This window comes from Brienomyrus brachyistius, unplaced genomic scaffold (genome assembly GCF_023856365.1).
Source record: "Brienomyrus brachyistius isolate T26 unplaced genomic scaffold, BBRACH_0.4 scaffold48, whole genome shotgun sequence".
In the NCBI taxonomy this organism is placed as follows: Eukaryota; Metazoa; Chordata; class Actinopteri; order Osteoglossiformes; family Mormyridae; genus Brienomyrus; species Brienomyrus brachyistius.
This window is the reverse complement of record NW_026042323.1, coordinates 617,185-641,621: the sequence shown is the minus strand read 5'-3', so window position 1 is coordinate 641,621 and position 24,437 is coordinate 617,185. Positions and strand designations below refer to the sequence as shown.

Below are 24,437 nucleotides of genomic sequence, written 5' to 3'. Positions count from 1 at the left end.
TATAACATCTGAAAGAAACTGAAATAGGAAAGCTTATTTTAATTTATGGTCCACTGGATAAACACAGACATTACAGACGGTTTTAGACTCTAATGTTGAATGTTTTTTGCTATAATTTTTCTGCCTGCGTATGCTATGATTGGTGCAGTGAAATTTGAGAATGTGTTTGTGGTCAGTATCATAGCCTCAGACAACAAACCAACGCTGTAGCGTGTCACTGTGTTTACATGTGAGAGGGGTTCCAGTTACATAATGGACTTGTTCTAATTGTTTTGACGGAGCTCGACAAACCTAAAAAATAAATGCTGGTGTTATCAAAAACTATGTCATATAGCTATATTCCAGATTTATTACAGCCAAACACATCTCGGAGCTCCGAGGAACCTCCTTCTCCCTACATTTCCCTCCTTCACACTCTTCCCTCAAATACTGTTACATTTGTCTTTTTTCCACACTCACACCCTGTCTTGATCATACTCTGACTGCATGGCATCCATATGCAGGACAAACTATTTTACAGTCTTATCTAGTATAATAGGACATAAACATTGAATTTGATAGTTATCTTTTATTTACACATTAGAACACAACACATGAACATGAAGGGATCTTTTGCATTTGCAACCAACACCTCCGCAAACCCCCTGTGGATTACTGGCCGCGGACAGGGGTGGGAATCCCCAAGCTGGAAGACTGTACTGCATCATGTTAACATTAGCTAGCTAGTTAGCATGGATACAGAGTGCACCGGACTACAACTATAAAGGACGTAAGGTGTGTGATATAGTAAAACACTTACTAACTGGTAATGCACGTTAGCATTACGTTAAATGACAACTTTACCTGTTACCAGAATAGCCTCCTACACGTTCGCCGAATGACAGCAGGCAGAAGGCGGTGCGTTTTTCAGAAACACACCGGAGTTAAACTTACGCCGCGTTATTTACCGGCACTTGTAACACCAACATTTGCAGCCATTAACTCATATGTGGTAGTAACACTGAAATTACTTTCTCTGCGTCAAAATAAGGTAGCACTGTGATTTTGATACTTTATCATTTATACTTAACCGTACCTTCCTCCCATTCCTCCGTCTCTACTTATTGACATTTAGGAGAGTCTCAGATATAAATTAACGATTCAAAATTATCAAACAAAGACAGACACAACACTGAAAAGATGACAAAGACACAGTTTGAAAAGTAAATATGTTTTATTGCAAATCTCTTATATTAAAATAGCCTATCTTATCATATGTTAACTTAGCCTATCATATTTTATCCTAGCCTATCTTGTCATATCTTAACTTAACCTATCTTATTATATTTTAACTTAGCCTATCTTATCATATAACTTAACCTATCTTATCTTATTATATTTCAACTTAGCTTATATTAATATATTTCGTCTTAGCCTATCTTATATTTTAACTTAGCATATCTTATCCTGTCGTATCTTATATCTACATTAACACTTAAACAGTATCTCTTTCCGTTGGGTCCCGCGGGATCCCAGTCCCAATGCAGGGCTCTAACACGGGTATTCTAAGAAAAAGAAAATAAACACTTTACTTAAAGCAGTCATATAACTAATAAATAAATAAATAAATACCCAATTAATGCCTTATAAATCATTTATAAAAGTATTAAAAACACGGCTGTAAATACTTATACAAAGGCATAACACATTATAGCTATCTCGATAATGCATTATGAATGCTCTGATCTATATATACACAATAAATATCTTCATAATACATTATATCGGCCATTAATCCATAATAAACATGGCTATAATGTGTTATGCTTTTTTTTCTTCAATATTTATACCCATGTCTATAATATATTTATGGATGCATTACAGTGCATTGTGAAGGTGTCAATAATGCAGTTATATTACTGCTTTAAGTCATTTGTAAACCTGAATTCACAACCTTATAATTACTGCCTCTTGCTACTTCTTCTGAAAGGCAGGGGACAGCAGAAGAAGCACCACTTCATCTTCTTCTTCTTCTTCTGGCTCTTCTCAGTATCATCTTCAGAAAGATCTTCGGCATTCACATGGAATGATACTTCTTCTTCACTGTAGATCTTCTCGGCAGCATCAGCATCTTCTTTTGTTTTATCTGTCTTCATCACTTCAGTCTCGTCCTCTTCCTCAGGTCCTTCTTCTGGTATAGTCAGTAGCTGTGATCTGTCTTCAGATGCCACCATACACTGAAACCTGACCAGTGTGGTAGCATCAGCATCTTCTGCCTGCTGGAATACCACATCAGCTTCTTCATTTTCCTCAGGTCCATCTTCCTGTAAAGTCTGCAGCCATATTCTGGCTACATATGCCGCCATGCACTGCCAACTGTCCACTGTGGCAGCATCAGTGTCTTCTGCTTCCTGAAGCTCCTCATCTCTTTCTTCATCTTCCTCAAGGTCTTCCTCCTGGATGGGTTCTAGCCAAGTTCTGCCTACTTGTGACACCACATATTCCACAGCATTCCCTGTACTTTTCCCTCCTCCTCCCTTAACCTCCTCCACATTCACTCCCACCTCACATACATTCTCCTCACCTGCATTTAGCATATCCATCATACTAACACCAGCCTCTGTCCCCTCCATCACAACCCTGGAGGCCTTCCCCTCAAATGTTCCCCACTCTGGTACCTCCACATATTCCTCACTACTCTGCCCCCTTACCTCACCCTCCCTCCGGCTTGTCCGGTCCTTCCTGACTTTCTTTTTTTTGTTAAGGTAGCAAGTTTTATAAATTTCCCAGTCTTCAGATGAAAGGCCGTAATTACTCTGAAGACTTTGAGATGAAATACTAGTGCTGGCTAGCAGTCCATCCTTTCCCACACTCTCCCCTCCCTTACCCAAATCAGTAGACCCCCCCAATCCCCCCTTAACCCCCCCAGCCTGGACAGTGGGGAGTGTCACTGGTGAGAACTCCTCCACACCTTCTCCCCAGTTGATCACTTCATCCCACAGGTTCCAGGCTTCCCAGTGTTGGGTGTTGGTCCATCGTTCAGCTCTCTCAATTCGCTCTCTGGGGAATAAATGAGAGATTAACCAGCACTTAACAGAGATAATAAAATAAATAAAGAGCTGGAAATTCTTCAACCATACAGAAAATACAATTGTTATAATTATTATAATAAATAATTACAGGGTTCACATATATAAAAAAGAAAGAATAAAAGAAACAGCGAGCAAGATTGCAAAAACAATCTACTGTAAAATGCACGATACTGTAAGTGCAATAGCATATTAAACAGTAATGTCACCAAATTATAACTAGAATCAAATACGAAACAACTGTGCTCCACATCAAATGAATACCCAGATGAATACTACCAAGAACTGAGTTAACACTAACCAAGCTAAGAATATTTGAAAGTGTTAATCCTGTGTAACAATGTAAATAGATGTAATGATAAACTTAGAAGCATCTAGCCTACTCTGAAAGTAATGCCCCAAATTTTTTTTTACAATTTACCTACCACCCTGTACAGTAGGGGGTCCCAACTTCCGGTCGGTGTTCCGGTACCGTCCGCGCGGAGTATTGCACCGGGCGGCAGACAACCGGGGGTAGAGGAGCCAGCCGTCCCGTTTATTAGGGGATCGCGCCGTTTTGGAAAGAAAGCTGCCCGTATTGATGTACGGAAATACGCCATTAGCCCCGCATGTCCGTATACACCGTCAATCTCCCGCCGCTCGGCGTGGGAACCCCCAAATTATACCGCCGTCTTACCCATCCGTGACACTTTTCTACGACGGAAACCGATCCGCGGACATCGAAAGGTTGGGAAGCCCTACTAAACTAGCATGTTTGAGATGAATTTACTAACCAAATAGTCTGTCATTATTTAAATATTAGCAACCACAGTAGCAATAAAAACCACTGCACTTTAAATGACGTAAAAAAATATGTAATATTAAAAAAATATGTAATGTTTTTTATTGTATTATAGACATTTACTATGTCATTATAGTATAAAAGGCTAAATAATCAAAGTAGCACAACATCAGTTGAAGAATTCAAAGACATTTTGGAGAGCTAACAAGCTACTCACCTCTGCGCCATTTTCACTCAGAGTTTGTTGTGCTTCAAACGGTAAAGTTTGTTTACGTTGTTTCTATGGAAACTGCTCTGACTCTCCGCTTGACCGTAATATAAAGGCATGTATGCAGTAATTTTCTGATTGCAGATTTGATCCCTATGCAGTAATTGACCACTGACCTCTTGGACCCTCTGGGCTGCCTTCACCTGCATTGAGGCAGCTGTTATGTTTGCTGTCATTACATTCAGCCCAAAATATCAAAGTACAGGATTTAAGATTTGAATTAGTAACAGGACCGTGGGAAACAAAACATATATGTTATTGATCCCACGAAGAAAGTTTTCAATTTTCTCCTTCTTTCAGTTCTTAAATAACGTGTCAGTTCTTGCTCTGGTTGGTTGGGATTTACCATTTTAACATTGTAGCAGTTCCTAGGCAATACACAGACAAATTCTTTTTTTTAGGATGGAATTGTTATGCTGTAAACGATTACCTTCACGTTTCAACAAAGGTACTTGCTTTTGATATATAATTTTTTGTACATGTGTACTCTGGTCATACCCCTTGTACATATGGATTGCATGGAAGGACATTCACTGCAGTCACCTATACTCTCCCTGTCTGCTTTTCTCATTTAAGTGTTGATACGGCAAAAGAAGATGGACCTTTTGTAGAAATTTCCAGCCAGAGACTTGGTTCCTATATGAAGAGAATATTTAATTTTAATTCAGGCTAAGAAACTACGGAAAACCAGCTCTGCATGTGATCTCCCCTTTACTGCACAAGGAGGGCACACACATCAACAATTAGCAATGCAGCAAAATACAGATGAACAATTTCTCACAGTTTCAGAATAAATCAGATTTCTCTGTAATTCAGAGATTGTCTAAGACTTCTGCTAGATCATTTTCTGCACTTGAACCTAATTTCAAGATAAATGACACCTGGGTCTATTAAAAGAAGGTGATGCTGCCTGACCCACCAACCAAGGCTGGGAAGAAAGGGAGGAATACTAGTCAAAGGAAGGAAGAAAAGCAGCCCACCCTATCTCATGGTCATGGATACAAAAGTCAGGGAGTGTTACGAAGAAGACACCACACTTAAGACCATTGGTTTTATGCACTGAATTACACCAGATAGAGTTTTTGCATTCTAGCTGTGTTACGTAACATTCCTCAGCCTTCATTTGTTTCCACAGAATGCAGGACATAATTTAGGGTGCCAAACAAGACAGCGGAACTGCAGTATAGCTAATTATTTGTTTCAGTAGTTTTATAACAACTCGAACATAAAATGTTTGTTTTTCTTAGATAAAAGTCCAGTTGAAACAGACTTTATTTTTAAAAGTTAGATTGGATTTAAGAGATGGAACATGTTGCTTGTGTTAATACTGCTTTGATTTTGAGGATGAAGTCTGAAGTGTAGGTGACGTGTAACAGGTTGTTATTTTACTTTTAATTTATAATTATACAAGATTCTGTTTTCCTTCTTCTGTCTAACCTGATGGGTACAATATCCTTTAAACTTTCCCATGATGCTTTTGTCCTGCATCGCCCCTCCCTCTGTCTTTTCCCCTTTATAAGGGTCCCGACCTCATTTCCTCTTCCCTTTGGTGTATTGCACACGTGGGAAGAGGTGAGGATCTAGTGGCAGGGTCCCCCGAGTTAGTAAATCAATTGTATAATTATGACCCATATATTATATATTATATTTGATTTATTATTCATCATAAGCAGGGGATAGAAAACACGTCTATACATAAGTATATACATTGTTTTACTTTGTGCAGAGAGAGCGAGAGGGCCAGAGCATATGAAGTTTACCCCTTTCCTTATTGTTCCCAACAGTTTCAATAAAATCCAGGAACGACAACGGCGTCTGTAATATGCCTTCCTCCTGCACCCCACAAACACCTGATAACACCCCAAAACACAACGCAGAGTATAGGCAGGGAATGACCGGTTACATAGATACACTAGTGCGGCTTGTAAATATGCCCTTAATTTATGCCTGAATATCCCTCCCATATAGTGGCTGACCACATATCATGTGAAAGACCCGGAGAGAGTGAGTGTATATACATACACTGAACAAAAATATAAACGCAACACTTTTGTTTTTGCTCCCATTTTTCATGAGATGGACTTAAAGATCTACAATTCATTCCAGATACACAATATTACCATTTCTCTCAAACATTTCTCACAAATCAGTCTAAATGTGTGATAGTGAGCACTTCTGCTTTGCTGAGATAATCCATCCCACCTCACAGGTGTGCCACATCAAGATGCTGATCTGACATCATGGGTAGTGCACAGGTGTACCTTATACTGGCCACAATAAAAGGCCACCCTGGAATGTGCAGTTTTGTCTCACAGCAAAATGCCACAGATGCCACAAGCATTGAGGGAGCGTGCAATTGGCATGCGGACAGCAGGAATGTCAACCAGATCTGTTGCTCGTGCATTGAATGTTCATTTCTCAACCATAAGCCGTCTCCAAAGGCGTTTCAGAGAATATGGCAGTACATCCAACTGGCCTCACAACCGCAGACCACGTGTAACCACACCAGCCCAGGACCTCCACATCCAGCAGGTTCACCTCCAAGATCGTCTGAGACCAGCCACTCAGACAGATAATGCACGGCCCCATGTTGCAAGGATCTGTACACAGTTCTTGGAAGCTGAAAATGTCCCAGTTCTTGCATGGCCAGCATACTCACCGGACATGTCACCCGTTGAGCATGTTTGGGATGTGCTTGACCGGCGTATACGACAGCGTGTACCAGTTCCCACTAATATCCAACAACTTCGCACAGCCATTGAAGAGGAGTGGACCAACATTCCACAGGCCACAATTGACAATCTGATAAACTCTATGCGAAGAAGATGTGTTGCATTGCATGAGGCAAATGGTGGTCACACCAGATACTGACCGGTTCTGAGTCCCCAGACCCCCAATAAAGCAAAAAACTGCACATTCCAGGGTGGCCTTTTATTGTGGGCAGTATAAGGTACACCTGTGCACTACCCATGATGTCAGATCAGCATCTTGATGTGGCACACCTGTGAGGTGGGATGGATTATCTCAGCAAAGCAGAAGTGCTCACTATCACACATTTAGACTGATTTGTGAGAAATGTTTGAGAGAAATGGTAATATTGTGTATCTGGAATGAATTGTAGATCTTTAAGTCCATCTCATGAAAAATGGGAGCAGAAACAAGAGTGTTGCGTTTATATTTTTGTTCAGTATATATATATGTATGATGTGCATGTGAGAGACACCATCGGAAGTCCGGTTCAGTTCCTCAGAGGCACTACTATGGAGGCGCTTACAGTAATAAACTTGCTGACCGCAAAAACTGGCACTATGATGGAAGTTATGCAGAAGTGCAGAGTAGATGGAATAATTTTTGTACCTCAATAAGATTGTATGCCTTTTGCCTGTGTCTCCAGCCAGTGCCGGGGGTGAAACGCGCCTGCAATTATCAGCGGGATAACATTATCGTTCTTTTTATTCTGTGGAAAATGAAAGACCGATTTGCTGGCCAGATTTATTTATGAATCATAAACATGTTGTGGGCTATATAAGTAAAGTCAGGGCTCTCAAGTCTTATGCATTGACTGTGAGACACTTGCATTTCAACCAGTTCACATGCTCACGCGCCGCACCTTATGTTTGTCAAGCTGAGAAGTAAGGGTTAGGGTTATAATTATCAATAAATAATGTACTTCCCTGTGAAACAATGATGCTGGATGTTTATTTGCATATCATGATATGGTGCAGCCTTTTAATAGGTTTCTGTTTTTCTGTTAATCCTTCATGGTGTTGAATAAGTCAGCAAGCATAAGTGTAAGGCTAGTGAGTGACTGGTGTTTTCGGGGGAGACTCCCTAGAGCTGGAGAGAAATACCTTAAGGCACGGGATGAAAAATCCCAAATCTTCCAGGAAAAATGTCAGCATTATATGTATTTGCCACACAGAACAGAACAAAAAATTCCTTAGGGAATCACACGCCTACCATAGTCACTATACTACTCAGAACGCCTGGCAGCCACCAAATCAAACATAGGAAAAGGTCCGGATTTATAGCGTTAGAATGTGGTAGAGACTAATATCCATAACGTACCATCCTAGAACACACTGTGTTCTAAAATTTAAGCCCAATTAAAATCTGAATATTAAATGAGGAAAATAATTTGATTTGTTCTTCTATCCCAAGTTGTGGTCTAAAAGCAATAAGACCACCATCCATTATATCTGCTTTGGGGAAAATGCACTCCTGTAGCCACTAGGGGAGCTCTCACCTCTTCTGGGCCCAGCTAAATAATTATGTTACGCATTCTAACAAGCTTTATTATCTGTGTCAATAAGCCCTACTTTTACACTAACACTCCTGTAGCCACTAGGGGAGCTCTCACCTCTTCTGGGCCCAGCTAAATAATTATGTTACGCATTCTAACAAGCTTTATTATCTGTGTCAATAAGCACTGCTTTTACACTAACACTCCTGTAGCCACTAGGGGAGCTCTCACCTCTTCTGGGCCCAGCTAAATAATTATGTTACGCATTCTAACAAGCTTTATTATCTGTGTCAATAAGCCCTGCTTTTACACTAACACTCCTGCCGAGAGGCTAGTTTGATTACCAGTCTTGCTCTTGTCATTAGGAACACATGAGAATTTGCGCAGTGCTGTTTCACAGTGGATTCTCACTGGTTTTCCCCAAGACTGGTACGATACATTCTATTCAGTTTCATACCACAGGTTATTGCAAGAGGGATCAATTGGTTTACTTTTATACTGGTGCAAGGAAACTATTATTATGATGGTGGGTTATCAAACACAGTAGCTGGCTACCTCAGACATAAGACGCCCATTATGTACCTGTGTGTCACCTATATGGGCTTGGAATCTGTATATCAATTGAAATAATTATTCATAGCCCAGATAGCATCATGTTATTGTTTCAGCGTTGAAGTATAGTTAAATGCATTGAATTATGGTCAGTGATAAATTATCAGCATTGAAACTGAATAGATTTTTGGTCAGATGTTCAATATTGAAAAATTAATGGTGGCGAAACCTTGATATAAAGTGACTTTTTCAACATTGAAAATAAGATGCTGAGTTAACATCAATATTCAATATTCACAAAATGTGTGTTCAATATTCAATATTATTGAAAATAAAAATGGAAAAATGAATTTATGGGGGGCGGCATGATGGTGCAGTGGTTAGCACTGTTGCCTCACACCTCTGGGACCCGGGTTTGAGTCTCTGCCTGGGTCACGTGTGTGGAGTTTGCATGTTCTCCCCATGTCGTCGTGAGGTTTCCTCCGGGTACTCTGGTTTCCCCCACAGTCCAAAAACATGCTGAGGCTAATTGGAGTTGCTAAATTGCCCGGAGGTGTGTGTGTGAGAGTCACTGGTGTGTGAGTGTGCCCTGCAATGGGCTGGCCCCCCATCCTGGGTTGTTCCCTGCCTCGTGCCCATTGCTTCCAGGATAGGCTCCGGACCCCCCCGCGACCCAGTAGGATAAGCGGTTTGGAAAATGGATGGATGGATGGATGTGCACCAAAGCACACACGTTTTTTTTCTGGTGGCTTAAACACATTTTTGTAACTACTGGCTATTTTGCAAAAACTCTGCACACAAATAAAAAAACCACCAAATCAGCAAAACATTGTAGGTCTCTTGCAAAAGCTAATAAATCTTGCTTAACTCTTCAAACCTTTGGAAAAATTGTATTTTTGTACCAATCAGTTAACACAAACCATCATCTTAATAAGCACACAATGCACCAACTACACACTGATGGTAGGAATGGAAAACACATCTGGCTTTTGCTTTCTCTGTGCACGAGGTATGTCAATTTGAGGTCATACTTTTGTCATAAATAGTTCTGTAAACACAATTCAAGATTCAAATTTCAAGTATGAATGTTTATTCACATGCATCAAAAGAAACATAAGACAACATACAATTTCACTGAGAGAGAGAAAAAAAATCATTCTTGTCGTCTCTTTGCGTCCGGCCACAGAATTTCATCAACATCACATGCAATGCTTTCTAGTCCAAGGCACCGGGGAAACTCTCCTGGAGTGCCTTATCCTGGCCTGACATGATGCCTGGTCAATATCCTCGCATGCCTCCTCCATTGCCTGTAAAAGAGCCATGCGTTGATGGGGATGACGATCATAGACCTTCCAGCACCAGGCAGAGAAGAATTCTTCAATCGGATTCAAGAATGGAGAGTAAGGCGGGAGGTTGAGTACAGTGAAGAGTGGGCGACTGTAAACCAGTTGCGAACTAAAGCAGTCCTATGGAAACTAATATTGTCCCATATGATGACATAACTGGTCTGTGAACATTAGTGAGCATATGATGTAGACTGTCCAGGAATGTAATAATGTGTGCAGTGTTACATGGGCCCAGGGTTGCATGATGGTGAACAGCACCGTTCTGACTTATAGCTGCACACATAGTTATGTTACCACCACGGTGTCCTGGGACATTGATTATGGCACCGTGTCCAGTAATGTTCCTGCCATGCCAACGCGTTCACTGTTTCTTTCAAAAGGGACTCTGTAAATGTGCTTCATCCTGATTCTGTTGCATGCCAGTACACGAGATAATGCAGAGATGCTCACATTGTTCATGTTTTGGGAGATGGTGTCATCCTTTATTATACGCTGCTGTATTTCTCGTAGCCTAATGGAATTATTTGTGATCACCATATTAACTATATGGGTCTCTCGTTCTTCAGTGAACATTCTTCCTCTGCCCCCAGGTTCTGGATGTCTAGCAGGTCTGTAGAGTAACCATTTCAGTTTTTACCTGTACAGCATTGTTGTGTTTCTCATTAGAGTATAGTACTATTACAAAACGTACTGTGAAGTAACTGTACTAACCGATTCTCATTACAGTATTGTACCACTACAAAACGTACTGTGAAGTAACTGTACTAACCGATTCTCATTACAGTATGGTACCACTACAAAACGTACTGTGAAGTAACTGTACTAACCGATTCTCATTTGGAACCGTCCTTATGATGCCTGCTACAGCGTAGCGGCTCAGGTCAGGCTGAACCCATTGGCCAGCTTCCCTCAGGGTCATTCCATGGTTGATCACATGATCCACTGTTGTAGCTCTGATGACATCAGTTATTATATTTCTTCTTACCCTTCCTCCTTCCTCTTCACCTCCTCATCCTCTAAATTCACCTCCTAGTCTTCATCCTTTTCCTCGCCCTTCTCTAATTCTCACTCTTCTCAGTCTTCCTTCTCCCTCCATTGTTCTCCACACTGAAAGCTTACTGTACCTGTGGCTTATTTATAGCTCTCATGCTGATTGCAAAGTGAACTAATTATCTAAAACCGTTTTCACATGTGCCAGTGTGGCCAGACAGTTGGCAAAATAGTGTAAACAATAGCCATAAATGTGTATAGTTTTACTAGGAATGTGTTGATCATTTGGAAATTGTGTGTAAAACAGTGAGTTGTGTTTACAGTTCCACAAAAAGAGTGCTGTGCAGTGGATTGTATTTACACATTTGCAAATTGTGTGTTACAAAAGTGCAAACTGAGTGCAAAACAGTGAGTAATTTTGCTATAACTATTAATAGTTTTATAAGAATCATTTTTAGTGTTTAAGCATTCAGAAAATCTGTAAAAAAAATTAAACAGGGGTGACTGTCCATTAAGCTAATCTGCAATCCTATTACACATAGACACATAGCATGACACAGTACTGTTTTTGACTTTTTCTTTTAATCCACCGCGATTGTGATGAATGGGGCAAGAGAACAAAAACCACAGAAATGGCTCTTTGCATGCTAGCCAGTGACTACGCGAGATGGTATAGTCTCTGGTTTTACTAGAGAAGGCTTGGAGGAAAATGCTGTGGAAAACTGATTATTTTGTGTCTTCTCTATGCCTGGGCTCTCTAGGAAAAGCATAGAGACCATATGTACCTCTACAATTGTGGAGATTTCTGTGGGGTGCACATATATAGTATATATCAAATTTATATTATATAGATTATATCTAAGCATCATTCATACTCAAGTGAGAAGACAATTATAAATTCATGTCATGAAAAGGTTTCTGTGTCGGAAAGGTACAGAAAGAGCCTAACGCAGGTTTACAGGAAACAAAGGTGTGGTGTAGAACACAAGGACATGGACAGAGAAAGGCAATGGCACAACCCCTCAATATGATCAATTCATCTACTCTGTGTCGTCCTCCCAGCTGTCAAAGTAATTGTCAGCAAATGATGTACTTGACACTTACATTATTTACGTGTCAAGCCGTTCGGACGTTTTAACACGTCTTAAAACTACGTGTTAACGCGGCCAATCTGAACGTCTTAACATGTTTAAAATTGGGTGCTACCACTTTATCGGTTTTATGGGGAAGCCTTGCAGACAGTCATTGCAAGAAGAGAAAAATGTTCCTCGGTCACTAGATAATGACCTCAGGTGGCTGATTGACTGTCAGTGCCTGATCTGTTCCATGTTTTTACAGTTTTTTATTAGATTTGTTTAAAATACGTGGGAAAAAAATTAACAATGCAGTCACAGAATAATTATTTTGCATTTTAAAATAGTTTAATACTGCAGCACAGGAACAATATATGCAAAAGTATGGCAAGGCGTTTTAACATTTAATCGCTAGACTGGATATGTATTGCAGATATCTCTAATTCAATTCTTCCTAGTCAAAGAGAGCATTTCAGATATCCACAATGACATTCTTCCTATCCACAATTGTCATTTCAGATATCTAGAATGGCTATGCGACGTACATCCGGTAAAATATAAGGCAGCTAAATTATTGATGCCATTCATACTGTTGCTATGACCGTTCACTATAAACTCCTTATTACAAATAAATGAATAACTACATACGTTTCTTTGCTGAATATATAGTTTTTGCTGTTAATGCAGAACAGAAAGTGATCAAAATGATAAGTTTAGCTCATCTGCACTGTTCACCACAAAGACACCAGTGCAATTAAATCAATATTAGCCAGATTTACCATTTTTGCTCCAGTTTCATTAAATGTTAAAACTGCCAGTTATACTTTGTAAAGATTTAAAGATAACTGTTCTGCCAGTTTAAATAAACCCGTGATTCACCCCTCCAACAAATGGACTGTGCCGAAAACAACATCACAGTCACGTTTGACACGTAATACATACGTTGCCTATACGTAATAACAACGTAGGACTCACATGGCTGAACGTAGAGACCACATGACTACAACGTACAGGGCATGTACTGCATACGTATAGCCCTTACGTCAAAAGGGGTGTGTACGTTTATGCCAACCAATAGCATAGATGCATTAAAGGTACAAACGTCTTAAGAGGTTCAAATTGGCCGCATTAACATGCAGTTTTAAGACGTGTTAAGATGTCCGAATGGCTTAACACGTAAGTAATATACGTGTTAAGACATAATTTGTTTGACGTGTTGACATGGGCGTCAAAGTAGATGTTAAGTCCCAAATGGCCTTCCATAATAAAGTGATCTTTCAAAATAAAATCACAATCAAATTCTTCACCCTTTGGTTATTATTCTGTGTGCCTTCTCTTATATGTAATGAAATAGACCAGGGTGACAAAATAAGTATTATATACAATGTTGTCATGGAAATAAATCAATACTTATGTTTAATCAATTAGCCTATGATTACGGTTCAAAAGAAAATTGCGAAGAGCCATTTTCCTTTGAGTCCCAATAATTTAAATAAAACCACATATTTGTTGATAGTGATGTATTTGTGATTTTTTTCTATAGATCATCTGCAGTATATGGAGTCCCTTAGATGTCAGGGTGAGAAAATATATTTTTAATTGTTTTGTGTTTCCTCTCAATAGTTTTGCGTTCCCTCACAATACTTGTCCTAATAATAATAACTGTACTCTGTCCATTTAAAGTACAAAAGTTAGAATTAATGGTTTAATAAGTATAAACCAAAATAATACAGACATGTCCAGTTACGTGTACTTTACTGTTTACAGTAACTCGCAGTCATTGGACACAGTGCAATTATTATTATCATCATTATTTGTTATTATTATTATTATCCATCCATTTTCCAAACCACTTATCCTACTGGGTCGCGGGGGGGGGGGTCCGGAGCCTATCCCGGAAGCAATGGGCACGAGGCAGGGAACTACCCAGGATGTGGGGCCAGCCCATCGCAGGGCACACTCACACACCATTCACTCTTACACATGCACACCTATGGGCAATTTAGCAAGTCCAATTAGCCTCAGCATATTTTTGGACTGTGGGGGCAAACCGGAGTACCCGGAGGAAACCCCACGACAACATGGGGAGAACATGCAAACTCCACACACATGTGACCCAGGCGGAGATTCGAACCCAGGTCCCAGAGGTGTGAGGCAACAGTGCTAACCACTGCAGGACCATGCCTCCTGTTGTATGAGTAATATAATGTAAAAATTAAATTCTATTTTATGTCCTTCATAAAGTACAAAAGGCAAGCATATCACACAGGTAAAACACCCACATTTAAAAAATGTTTTCATGAAAGTCTGTAATCCTGAAGAGGAAGTGTGACAATCGTGAGTTTTTGGGCAACCACAGAAAAGCAGAAAAGTAAGTAGAGACAGTGAGATAATTAGTGCCAGTCAGATGATAGACGTATACAGTATGTGAGTCAAAGATTCTTCATATATTAATCATTCCCATTCAGGTAACAAATCCTTAGAAATCCATTCCTGAGCATCATGCCAAGAAGCACCACTTGTTTACTGATAACTGCTTTCATGTAAACTCTGCTGTGCTGAGAGTAAAGATGAAGAGGGAGAGACAGCAAGAGGCTGCTGACGGCAGAGAATGCAGGCGACATGGAGGGGAGTGAGAAAAGGAGCAAATATTGATGGTTAAGAGTGAATAATGACGTCACAGCAGCCTGATCCTGATGTTAGTTTAATATGCTTCTTAGTTTGGCCTGTGGTGTGTATTTCAGATACAGCATTTAATTAGGGAGACTGAGTGTGAGTCAATGACAGAGAGAGAGAGAGAGAGCAGACAGGCAGGTGAAGATGAAGGTGTATTAGGGAGGAGGGGGGGAAAGAGCTTGGACCATCACCAAATCAGCCAAATGTAAATGTCACGTCTATCAAACAGGAGACCCTGCTTTCATGAGAAATGGTTTAAAGATCACACTGGGCTCCCTTACAGCCCCCCCTCTTCTTAAGGGGGGTTCTTTGTTTCTACTGTGCAAAATAATTTGTAACACAAATGTCTAAACTGGCATGAAAGACAGATTCAGCTCTTGTGAAGACTGGCATGCGAAACTGGAAAAGGCACTGGGGAAATTCAGTGCACATAAAGACAGGCAGTGCCACAGATTAGCACTGATGACATGGATTCAGAAGATCAATCCTGTTAATATTCAACCTTCAGATGAGCTGGAAAGAGCAGCAGCAAGTGAGGAAAAATCTTCTGGAGTTAAGTACTTGGCACGGCAAGGCCTGGCTTTTCGAGGTGTTGGTAAGGAGAGTGGGAATTTCAAGCAGCTTCTAATGCAAACAGCAGAGGGCGATGCAGAGCTGACCATGTGGCTGAAAGGCCACTTTGATTTCACCAGTGCTGTTTAACTGTAACACCTGTTCCTGGGTTGCCCTCAGTCCTTGTTATTGGTTATGATTCTCACTGTCCTGCACTGTGTCTTGTTAGCTGTGTATTTAAGTGCCTGTTCTGCTTCTGTTGTTTCATGGTTCATTATAGCTGTATGTATGTATATAGTTCTCCAGTTGTGTTTATTCCATCATTTAGTTCATTCCTGGTCATTTGCTGTTTATTTTGGATCCATCCTGATCCTTTTGGTTTTGATGTGTGAGTTGTAATAAACCCTATTTTTCCATCCGTGTCATGTACTGCCGCAACCAGAAGAGGGCAGAAGATATGGCACAAAAACAAAGGAAGAAGCCTAACTTTAAAAAGAACAAAAAACATCAAGACTCATCCAGCATGGGGTGGTGGGTTAACGAATAACACAAACAATCAAAGAATAAGCAAACAAATGAGAGAAAAGATGCAGAGATGACTGAGAAGCAGGGGATGACTGGAGAAGAGACGACAGGACCAGAAGACAGGAGGGATACAGGGAGAGCGGAGAAGAGAGTATAACTGAAGAATGGGAGAAGAGGAGAGACTACAGAGAACATAGATGACTGGAGGGGAGGGAATATAGGACCAACAGAGAGAAGGAGGAAGGGCTGTGGAGGAGAAGACAGGATAAGAGGGGAAAATGTGAGCAGAGAAGGACAAACACCCCCACTGCCCACCAAAGTGCACTTGTAAGTAAACCACAATTTTAGCCTTGGGCTCAATATCTGGACTTGTCTCTGTGTAGCGATGCATAGAATCCTTGACACTGGTTATGACTGTACTGTATTAGACCTAAACCTGCCATTATAGTGTAAGAAGAAAAGATTTTTTTTTAATAAATCATTTTCAAAAAAGGTAGAGCGATGTAGCCCCTGGAGAAGTCCCCCCCCCCCCCCCAAAGCCCTGTTTATTCCCTTCTAGCTACCAGATGAAACTCACAATGCACCCCAACGCCACCTAACTTCTCTTCCACATGATGCACCTTATTTACCCTTTGAATCCTGTCCATTATTGAGCATTTTTCTATCCATTTGATTATAAGTTTATTACACTGTATGTACATTAGTCAGCCATTTTCCGGACAGTCTGGGCTACTCAGATATGTCATAATTCGATTTGTAAATGCTGACAGTCTTGATATTATCCTTCTTATCAGGAAAAACTACTTCTGCATATAGATATTTCTCAATTTTTAGTCTCATCTAATATAAAAATTGGCAGGTAGTACAAATATAATCTTATAAATGCTGAGATTAGAGTATCTGCGATGCAGGAATGCAGGGGTTTCATTGGGGCCCTTTCTATGGCTTAGTACTGTGAAGGAGTACATGGTTAGTGCCAGGCGCAAATGAATATCTTTGATTTTGCATCCATTTGGTAACTTGTTGAAGTTGTCTGATAGTCAGTAATACATGGTTTAATTAATATGATTCTTTATTTACTACTTTATAACATCTGAAAGAAACTGAAATAGGAAAGCTTATTTTAATTTATGGTCCACTGGATAAACACAGACATTACAGACGGTTTTAGAGTCTAATGCTGAATGTTGTTTGCTATGATTTTTCTGCCTGCATATGCTGTGATTGGTGCAGTGAAATTTGAGAATGTGTTTGTGGTCAGTATCATAGCCTCAGACAACAAACCAACGCTGTAGCGTGTCACTGTGTTTACATGTGAGAGGGGTTCCAGTTACATAAGGGACTCGTTCTAATTGTTTTGACGGAGCTCGACAAACCTAAAAAATAAATGCTGGTGTTATCAAAAACTATGTCATATAGCTATATTCCAGATTTATTACAGCCAAACACATCTCGGAGCTCCGAGGAACCTCCTTCTCCTTATATTTCCCTCTATCCCACTCTTCTCATCCCTCCATCCCTCAAATACTGTGTAATGATGATATGTGTGCATGTGGAGGGTGAGGGATGGGCGTGGAAGGTAATAGTTAATTAAGTGGCTACACCTGGGTTGTGAGGGATCTGGGGTTAATAGAGGGAGTGGGAGGCGCGTTAGGGAGATTTGGTCTGGTAGGCACTGTACGCGTTGGGTCCTGGGGGAGGTGCCGCTCGCATGCCGTTTAGGGCAGAGAGTGTGCGGTAGGGACAGTTCCCGGTGCGGTAGGGCGAGGACAGTCAGGACAGTGGGGGTAGGAGGCTATGACCACTGCTTAGACGGGGTGGTTGATAGATGGGAGTAGCGGCACCCTCATAGGGACGGATTGGGGGGGGGAGGGAAATTCCCTTTCCGTGGGACGTTCTAGGTGACGGACCGGTGTGATTGTTCCTTCCCCGGGGGAGGGTCCTGATCCCTGGGGGGGAGGGGGTGTTCTGTTTTAACTATGTCTTTATTGTATGTGTGTTACGTGTGGTTTAAATGCGCAGTGTAACCGCTTAGGGTCGGGACAGGACTATATACAGTAGGCGGTTCTGGTCCCGTAACACTTGCCTGTGCCCGAAGTGTGGGGATTACTGTGCATTGCAGTGCTATTGGTGTGCCGTGCCCTAATAGGGATGTTGTGTGGTGCGGGATTTACTGTGTGGTAGCGTGGGTTAACACACGCTTAAAAAGGGGTGGTGTGCTACGGGGAGAAAGCGGGACCGAACTCTTTGTGAATCCAGATCCGACCCAATGGGTCGCTGCATGAATTGTACTGAATAAAAGTATCTTTGTACTTTTAGCTGCAGTCTGGTGGTGATCTGTTCTCCTTTCACAGCCTCTGACGCTAGTTTAGGTTAGTTGCACTGGTGGCAGCGGTGGGATCATTTCTTTCCTTTGTGGTTTTCCCGTTTAGAAATCTAGAATTAGCTTTAACATGTCGGAGGCCGAGGATAGTGTACAATCTCCTAATTATGAGGGCGCTGATTGTCCTGTTACGTCTAGAGAGTGTTTTCTCAATCTCCCGGTGGCCCCCCTGCTCACCCAATATTTATACCGGAAACTTTTAATGGTGTGGGGCGTGAGTGGTCTGACTGGTCGGAACAATTTGATCTGGCGGCTGAGGTAAACAGGTGAGATGATTCTCTGAAAATTAAGTTTATGTCTTTGCTATTGTGTGGCCGTGCTAGGGAGATGCTAACTACATCAAAAACCATCCAGCCTATCCCGGAATCAATGGGCACGAGGCAGGGAACAACCCAGGATGGGGGGCCAGCCCATCGCAGGGCACACTCACACACCATTCACTCACACATGCACACCTACGGGCAATTCAGCAACTCCAATTAGCCTCAGCATGTTTTTGGACTGTGGGGGGAAACCGGAGTACCCGGAGGAAACCCCACGACGACACGGGGAGAACATGCAAACTCCGCACACATGTGACCCAGGCGGAGACTCGAACCCGGGTCCCAGAGGTGTGAGGCGACAGTGCTAACCACTGCACCACCATGCCACCCCACATCAAAAACCAAATGAATTAAAAAACGCGGAAAATAATGTTGAAATGAAAATATATTTTTTGACAGCGATCGACGACCTGTAATATTTTTGACGATGTCGCTGCTATATCGCTATTTGTAAAAAAAGGAAAAAAATAGTTACTGGAAAAGCTACAGCGTTTTAAAAGTATTTGCTCTACCGATAAGCTACTGAAAGAAGTAAAGTTAGTAGCGTCGATTATTTTAGTTAGCTACTCCACAACACTGGACATAAAAATAACTGAACAATGTTAACATTTTCGTAATTTAAGCCCTCTCAACAGAAGCACTTTAATGAGAATATTTGAAAAATTAACTGATAACATATCAGTTATCTATATTTTTTTAATTTACTTTGAAAACAGACTCAAATTAAGCCTATACGAAAAATTCAGAAGCCTATACAGTCTCAAATGAAGCCTGTTGCGTTTTTATACAATCGGTCTGGGATTCCGCTTAACGTCACGCCCGAAGCTCACACTTTGATTGCAAACGGGAAGAAACATAACTATTGTCACGTACATCGGCGGATGTCATCAATTAAGCCTGCATACTGGAGACTACAAAGGGACAGCACACGCAACGGGGGTTGCGAAGTATTGCCAATGTTTCATTTCTATATCGAGCGCTTGCTTGTCCAGTGTCATTCCCTCGTTCCTTACCTTGCCTGCCTTCCTTTCCCAGAGCAGCCCTCGTCCCTGAACCTCCCGTCCTGCCTTCCCTGCCAGCCCCAGGATCTCTCGTCTCCCCTTCCCTTCGTCTCCGTGTCCTGTGCCTGCCTGTTGGACTGGATCTCCCCGGCTACCGAATCTACCTTCTGTCCCCGACCATTCTTCTTGCCTGGCCCATTGAAAGCCTGTTACCTGCTCGATCTAATAAAGATCGCGCTGTTCCGCATTCCTGGGTCCGCGTTTCCCTGCCGAGGGTGTCCTAACAATTATGTCTCCAGTAATAATTTTCTGCTAATAGCATTAATTCTCTTATTTCGGTATCGGTGTACTGCATGTACATGTTATCACCATCAAAGAAAAAAACGCGTTATGACTTATCAGTCATTATTATTGTTTTTGTCGTTTATTTAATCGTGTAGCAATACTGCCACTTGTCATATTATTAATTGCGTATTTATATAATATTAACCAATGACCAATCTCTGTATCTTACTAGCATCTTTTGCGCATTTGTCTTTGTATCAGCCGTAGCGGTCTGCAGGGGGAATCGCAGAAGCTGGAGTTTCTTAGAGCGCTGCATGGGTTTGGACAAACATTAGGTATTGGTAATATTACTGGACAAAAATATATCGTTATTGGTGTCCACCAAAGTTTCCAGCACTAGCTACAAGAAATGAGATTGAATGCATTTGCTCGTTTTTATTTGTATTTATTTTTTAAAAAGTTTCTTACATTATATCCGTGCTTTTTAAAGGTTATATCTCAATTTTTCAAAAGTAAACACAAAAAGGATGACACTTAATGCCCCCTCCCTGCCCCCACCCTATTTAGAACGTTAGCGTTCCATTACGTAAAAAATGCAGTACTACGTCATGATGCACCGCTTATAAATAATCTGTTTGATAAGGGAGAAGCAAACACAAACGATTCGTGAGTGCATCGTACGTGTTGTAAGAGCAAGTGAAGCTGAAAGACATTGACAGTGAAGGTAAGGCCTCCCCTTCAAAATGTATACTTCACTTAGATCAAAGGTCTTAAACTAAAAAAAAACGCTGTGATATGCTAAACTACCGACCGCAAAACGTGCAGACTGGCGGGTGTCAATTGCGCTGGAATGACATTACATGGTTTTAATTTTTCTCTGATATCGGCCGGCCATATACAGTAATTTGTTTGAGACCCCTGAATTTAAATAATAATTATTTTTTATAACGATGGTGGCCTATATAATGTGCCGATTTACTTGTGAAGTTGTTCAGCTGGTTGACATGGCATTGATTACTGCTTTTTAAGAAAGTGCATGTAGTCTCACACTGCAGAAGTCCATTGCTCAGTTGTCAGCATGCTCAGCGTGTCGCCTGTGATGTGTCCTGCACAGCAGCAGGCTACATTGCGTTTAATGGACTAATACTTCTTCAACCCATTAAATGATTCCTTTCTCTCTCCCTGCCAGTGATGGCTCCCTCTATCAATCTCTTCACCTTCCTCGTCCTGTCCCTGGTGGGGGGCAGCTCTTCATGGGACGAAGCTTCGCCTTGCGGATCCGGCTCCATCCTGACAAGGCCCTACACGGCCTTGTGTGAGCTGGATGCGGTGTGGGGCTTGGTGGTGGTGGTGGTGGCAGCGGCGGCGGCCCTCGCCTCGCTGATCCTGCTCCTGGTGGTACTGTGTCGCCTGCGGAAGATCACAGAGGCTGAGGAGCGCAGCGGGGTGGCGCCGCTACTCCTGCTGCTCGCTGCCATATTTGGGCTTTGTGGCCTCAGCCTGGGATACATCGCTGAGCAGCAAGAGAGCCTCTGCTTCGCCCGGCGTGTCCTGAGGGGGGTGTTGCTTGCTATCTGCAACACATGCCTCGTGTTTCATGGTCTGCGACTGCGCCGGTTGGGACAAGGTGCTCATAGCCCCAGCACAGGTCAACTGATGGGGCTGGCGGTGGCCTTGGCCGTGTTGGATCCGGAGTGGATCCTTCTAGCCACGATGTCCACGTGCCAGCCAGCCTGTGATTACCAGCCGCTGGACTTTGCGCTGGCCACCACTTATGTGCTGGTCCTGCTCCTGGCAGCACTGGTGGGGGCGGCCTGCAGTCTGTGGAGGCAGCAGCCACGGTGGAGGTGCAGGACCACGTGGCTGCTCATCACCTGCCTGGCCTCAGTCCTGCTGTGGGTGGCCTGGATCACCTTCTGCCTATATGGCAACGCGGCGCTTGGCCTGCCCCCAACATGGGACAACCGGGTACAGGCAGTGGTGCTGCTGGCACAGGCATGGCTGCTCATACTGCTGCACGCTGCTCCTGAGGTCCACGCCACCTTACGGCCCCCGTCCCGCATGAGAGAGGCCAATTTAGAGGAGGGCCTTTCTCACCTGTAGTTTGGAGCAAACCGGGACTTCGTGTTCAGTGACAACAACTCAGGTATGGTACTTTGTTTTCGCTTCTTTGACCTACTCTGTGACTCTGTGTGTACTTGAGAGAGAGCATAGCCCTCGCTCTTTCCTCACATGGAGCCCCTACTGGAAGTCTGTGGAACAGCAGCATATAAACAAGGTCTATGGACCTTTCCCTGTAACTCAGATCTCACTTGAGCAGAGCTTAGGTACCATGGCTGCATGTGCCCCCCCCCCTAACAATCCCAATAAAAAATGTGAAGTATGACTACTGCACTGCTGAAGGATGTTTACATGATCAATATCTGTCTCTCTCCTGCAGGTGTCCTCCCCAGCCCCCAGGAAACATTACATTTTAAATAAATTATATATATATATATCATCTCTGGAAGTGGTGTGTTTTTTTAGGGTTAAAAAGTTGAGAAACATTCAATGGTCATCATCATACCATATATCAGTAGCCCAGCCACTGGTCAGTTCCTTCACTCTACTGTTACAGACTTTCATGAAAACATTTTTTAAATGTGGGTGTTTTACCTGTGTGATATGCTTCCCTTTTGTACTGGACATAAAATAGAATTTAATTTTTACATTATATTACTCATACAACAGGCGACATGGTGGTGCAGTGGTTAGCACTGTTGCCTCACACCTCTGGGACCCGGGTTCGAGTCTCCGCCTGGGTCACATGTGTGTGGAGTTTGCATGTTCTCCCCATGTCGTCGTGGGGTTTCCTCCGGGTACTCCGGCTTCCCCCCACAGCCCAAAAACATGCTGAGGCTAATTGGAGTTGGTAAATTGCCCGACTGGTATGTGAATGTGCCCTGCGATGGGCTGGTCCCACATCCTGGGTTGTTCCTTGCCTCGTGCCCATTGCTTCCGGGATAGGCTCCGGACCCCCCGCGACCCAGTAGGATAAGCGGTTTGGAAAATGGATGGATGGATGGATGGATTACTCATACAAACACACACATCTGTAGGTTCTCAACTCTAGGTTTATATCAAACACATTAAAGCCAAACAAATGCAAAAAGTCCATGTATCGTTTGTCCTTGGGTTTTCCAGTCCAAAACGAAATCAGGAAAACTAAACAACAGCAGCGTTTTTTGGTTTTTCTGTTAGAAGGGGAAAAAGCGAAAAGCAGAAAACAAAAAATCAGGCTTCATATTTTATCCTAAAATGTAGAAAATATTACAAAAATACACCATTCTAAGGGTGGGTGTTTCCAAGCTTATGACTGGGACTGTTAATGTTGTAAAATTAAGATAAAGTTCACATTAGGCTGTATCTTACATCTCTGGTATCTGTTAGATCTGAATTTACTCATAGAAAAGAAACAAAAAAAGGTGATTTTACGGTTTTCCCATTTGGTTTTAAAACAGAAAAACAACAAATTTATTTTTGTATGACGCGTTATCCCAACAATACATTGTCTCAAAGCGCTTTACAGCATCCCCACCCAAAGCCCCCAGTGAGTAAGACATAGGTGACAGTGGCAAGGAAAAACTCTCTAGAAGGAAGAAACCTTGGGAGGGACCAGACTCAAAGGGGGAGCCCAACCTCCAGGGGCCGGTAGGGAGAGTCGAATAGAAGAGATGGCTAAGTGTCAAGTCACATTGTCCAAATCATAGGATTTGAGGCACAACCGGGGAGCAGGGAGGTGATGACAAGCCCGTGCCGACTCTCCTTCCAATCGCCAGGCAACCAGAAGTAATTAGGCAGCGGGTCATACATGGAAGATGGCACAGGCAGAATGCGAGCTGGATGCAAGGACGTCATGGGTACATGTCACATGTAGCAGGGTGTGCTGAAAATCTTGATAGATTGAGGTCTCCAGGCAGCACACCCCAGGAGGAGTTGGGGAAATAAAATGTGCAATTAGTCAAAGTATAGGGGAGACTATAGGCAGTGCTAACAGTTAGGTGAGTGCAATATGAAGTGCAAAGTGCAAGCTCCGGCAGATATGGCAATGGCAGCATAAGTAGGAGGGAGAGGCAAGTGGGAATGCAGGCATGGGGAGTCCCTGAAATGTCAGCACTCCAGTTCCACAAGGGATGGTGAAGCTAGAGTGACAGACTGACAGTTCAGTTTATCTAAAGCCAATGGCATCGAACGCCACCCAGCTCTACACCTCACACTGTAGGTCTGACTGGTGGCAGCGGTGGGATCATTTCTTTCCTTTGTGGTTTTTCCGTTTAGAAACCTAGAATTAGCTTTAACATATCGGAGGTGGAGGATAGTGTACAATCTCCT

The 24,437-nt window shown here is 42.3% G+C and overlaps 1 protein-coding gene across 8 annotated transcripts in view; it reads left to right on the top strand.

Annotated features, from left to right (window-relative positions):
* Window positions 1-22,566, top strand: part of LOC125723415 (G-protein coupled receptor family C group 5 member B-like) — a 337,495-nt gene extending 314,929 nt beyond the window's left edge. The window contains exons 1-6 of one of the 8 annotated variants that reach the window (XM_049000030.1): window positions 18,847-19,727; window positions 20,328-20,401; window positions 20,710-20,790; window positions 21,256-21,693; window positions 21,865-22,212; window positions 22,507-22,566. In XM_049000030.1, the coding sequence (XP_048855987.1) occupies window positions 21,258-21,693; window positions 21,865-22,169 (741 nt within the window). In that variant the 5' untranslated portion in view covers window positions 18,847-19,727; window positions 20,328-20,401; window positions 20,710-20,790; window positions 21,256-21,257 and the 3' untranslated portion in view covers window positions 22,170-22,212; window positions 22,507-22,566. Of the gene's footprint in view, window positions 1-15,205; window positions 16,402-18,183; window positions 18,724-18,846; window positions 20,791-21,255; window positions 21,694-21,864; window positions 22,213-22,506 lie in introns of those variants that run through there. The other 7 variants (XM_049000028.1, XM_049000025.1, XM_049000024.1 and 4 more) reach the window with 7 other exon arrangements.
* Window positions 22,567-24,437: the final 1,871 nt, after the last annotated feature.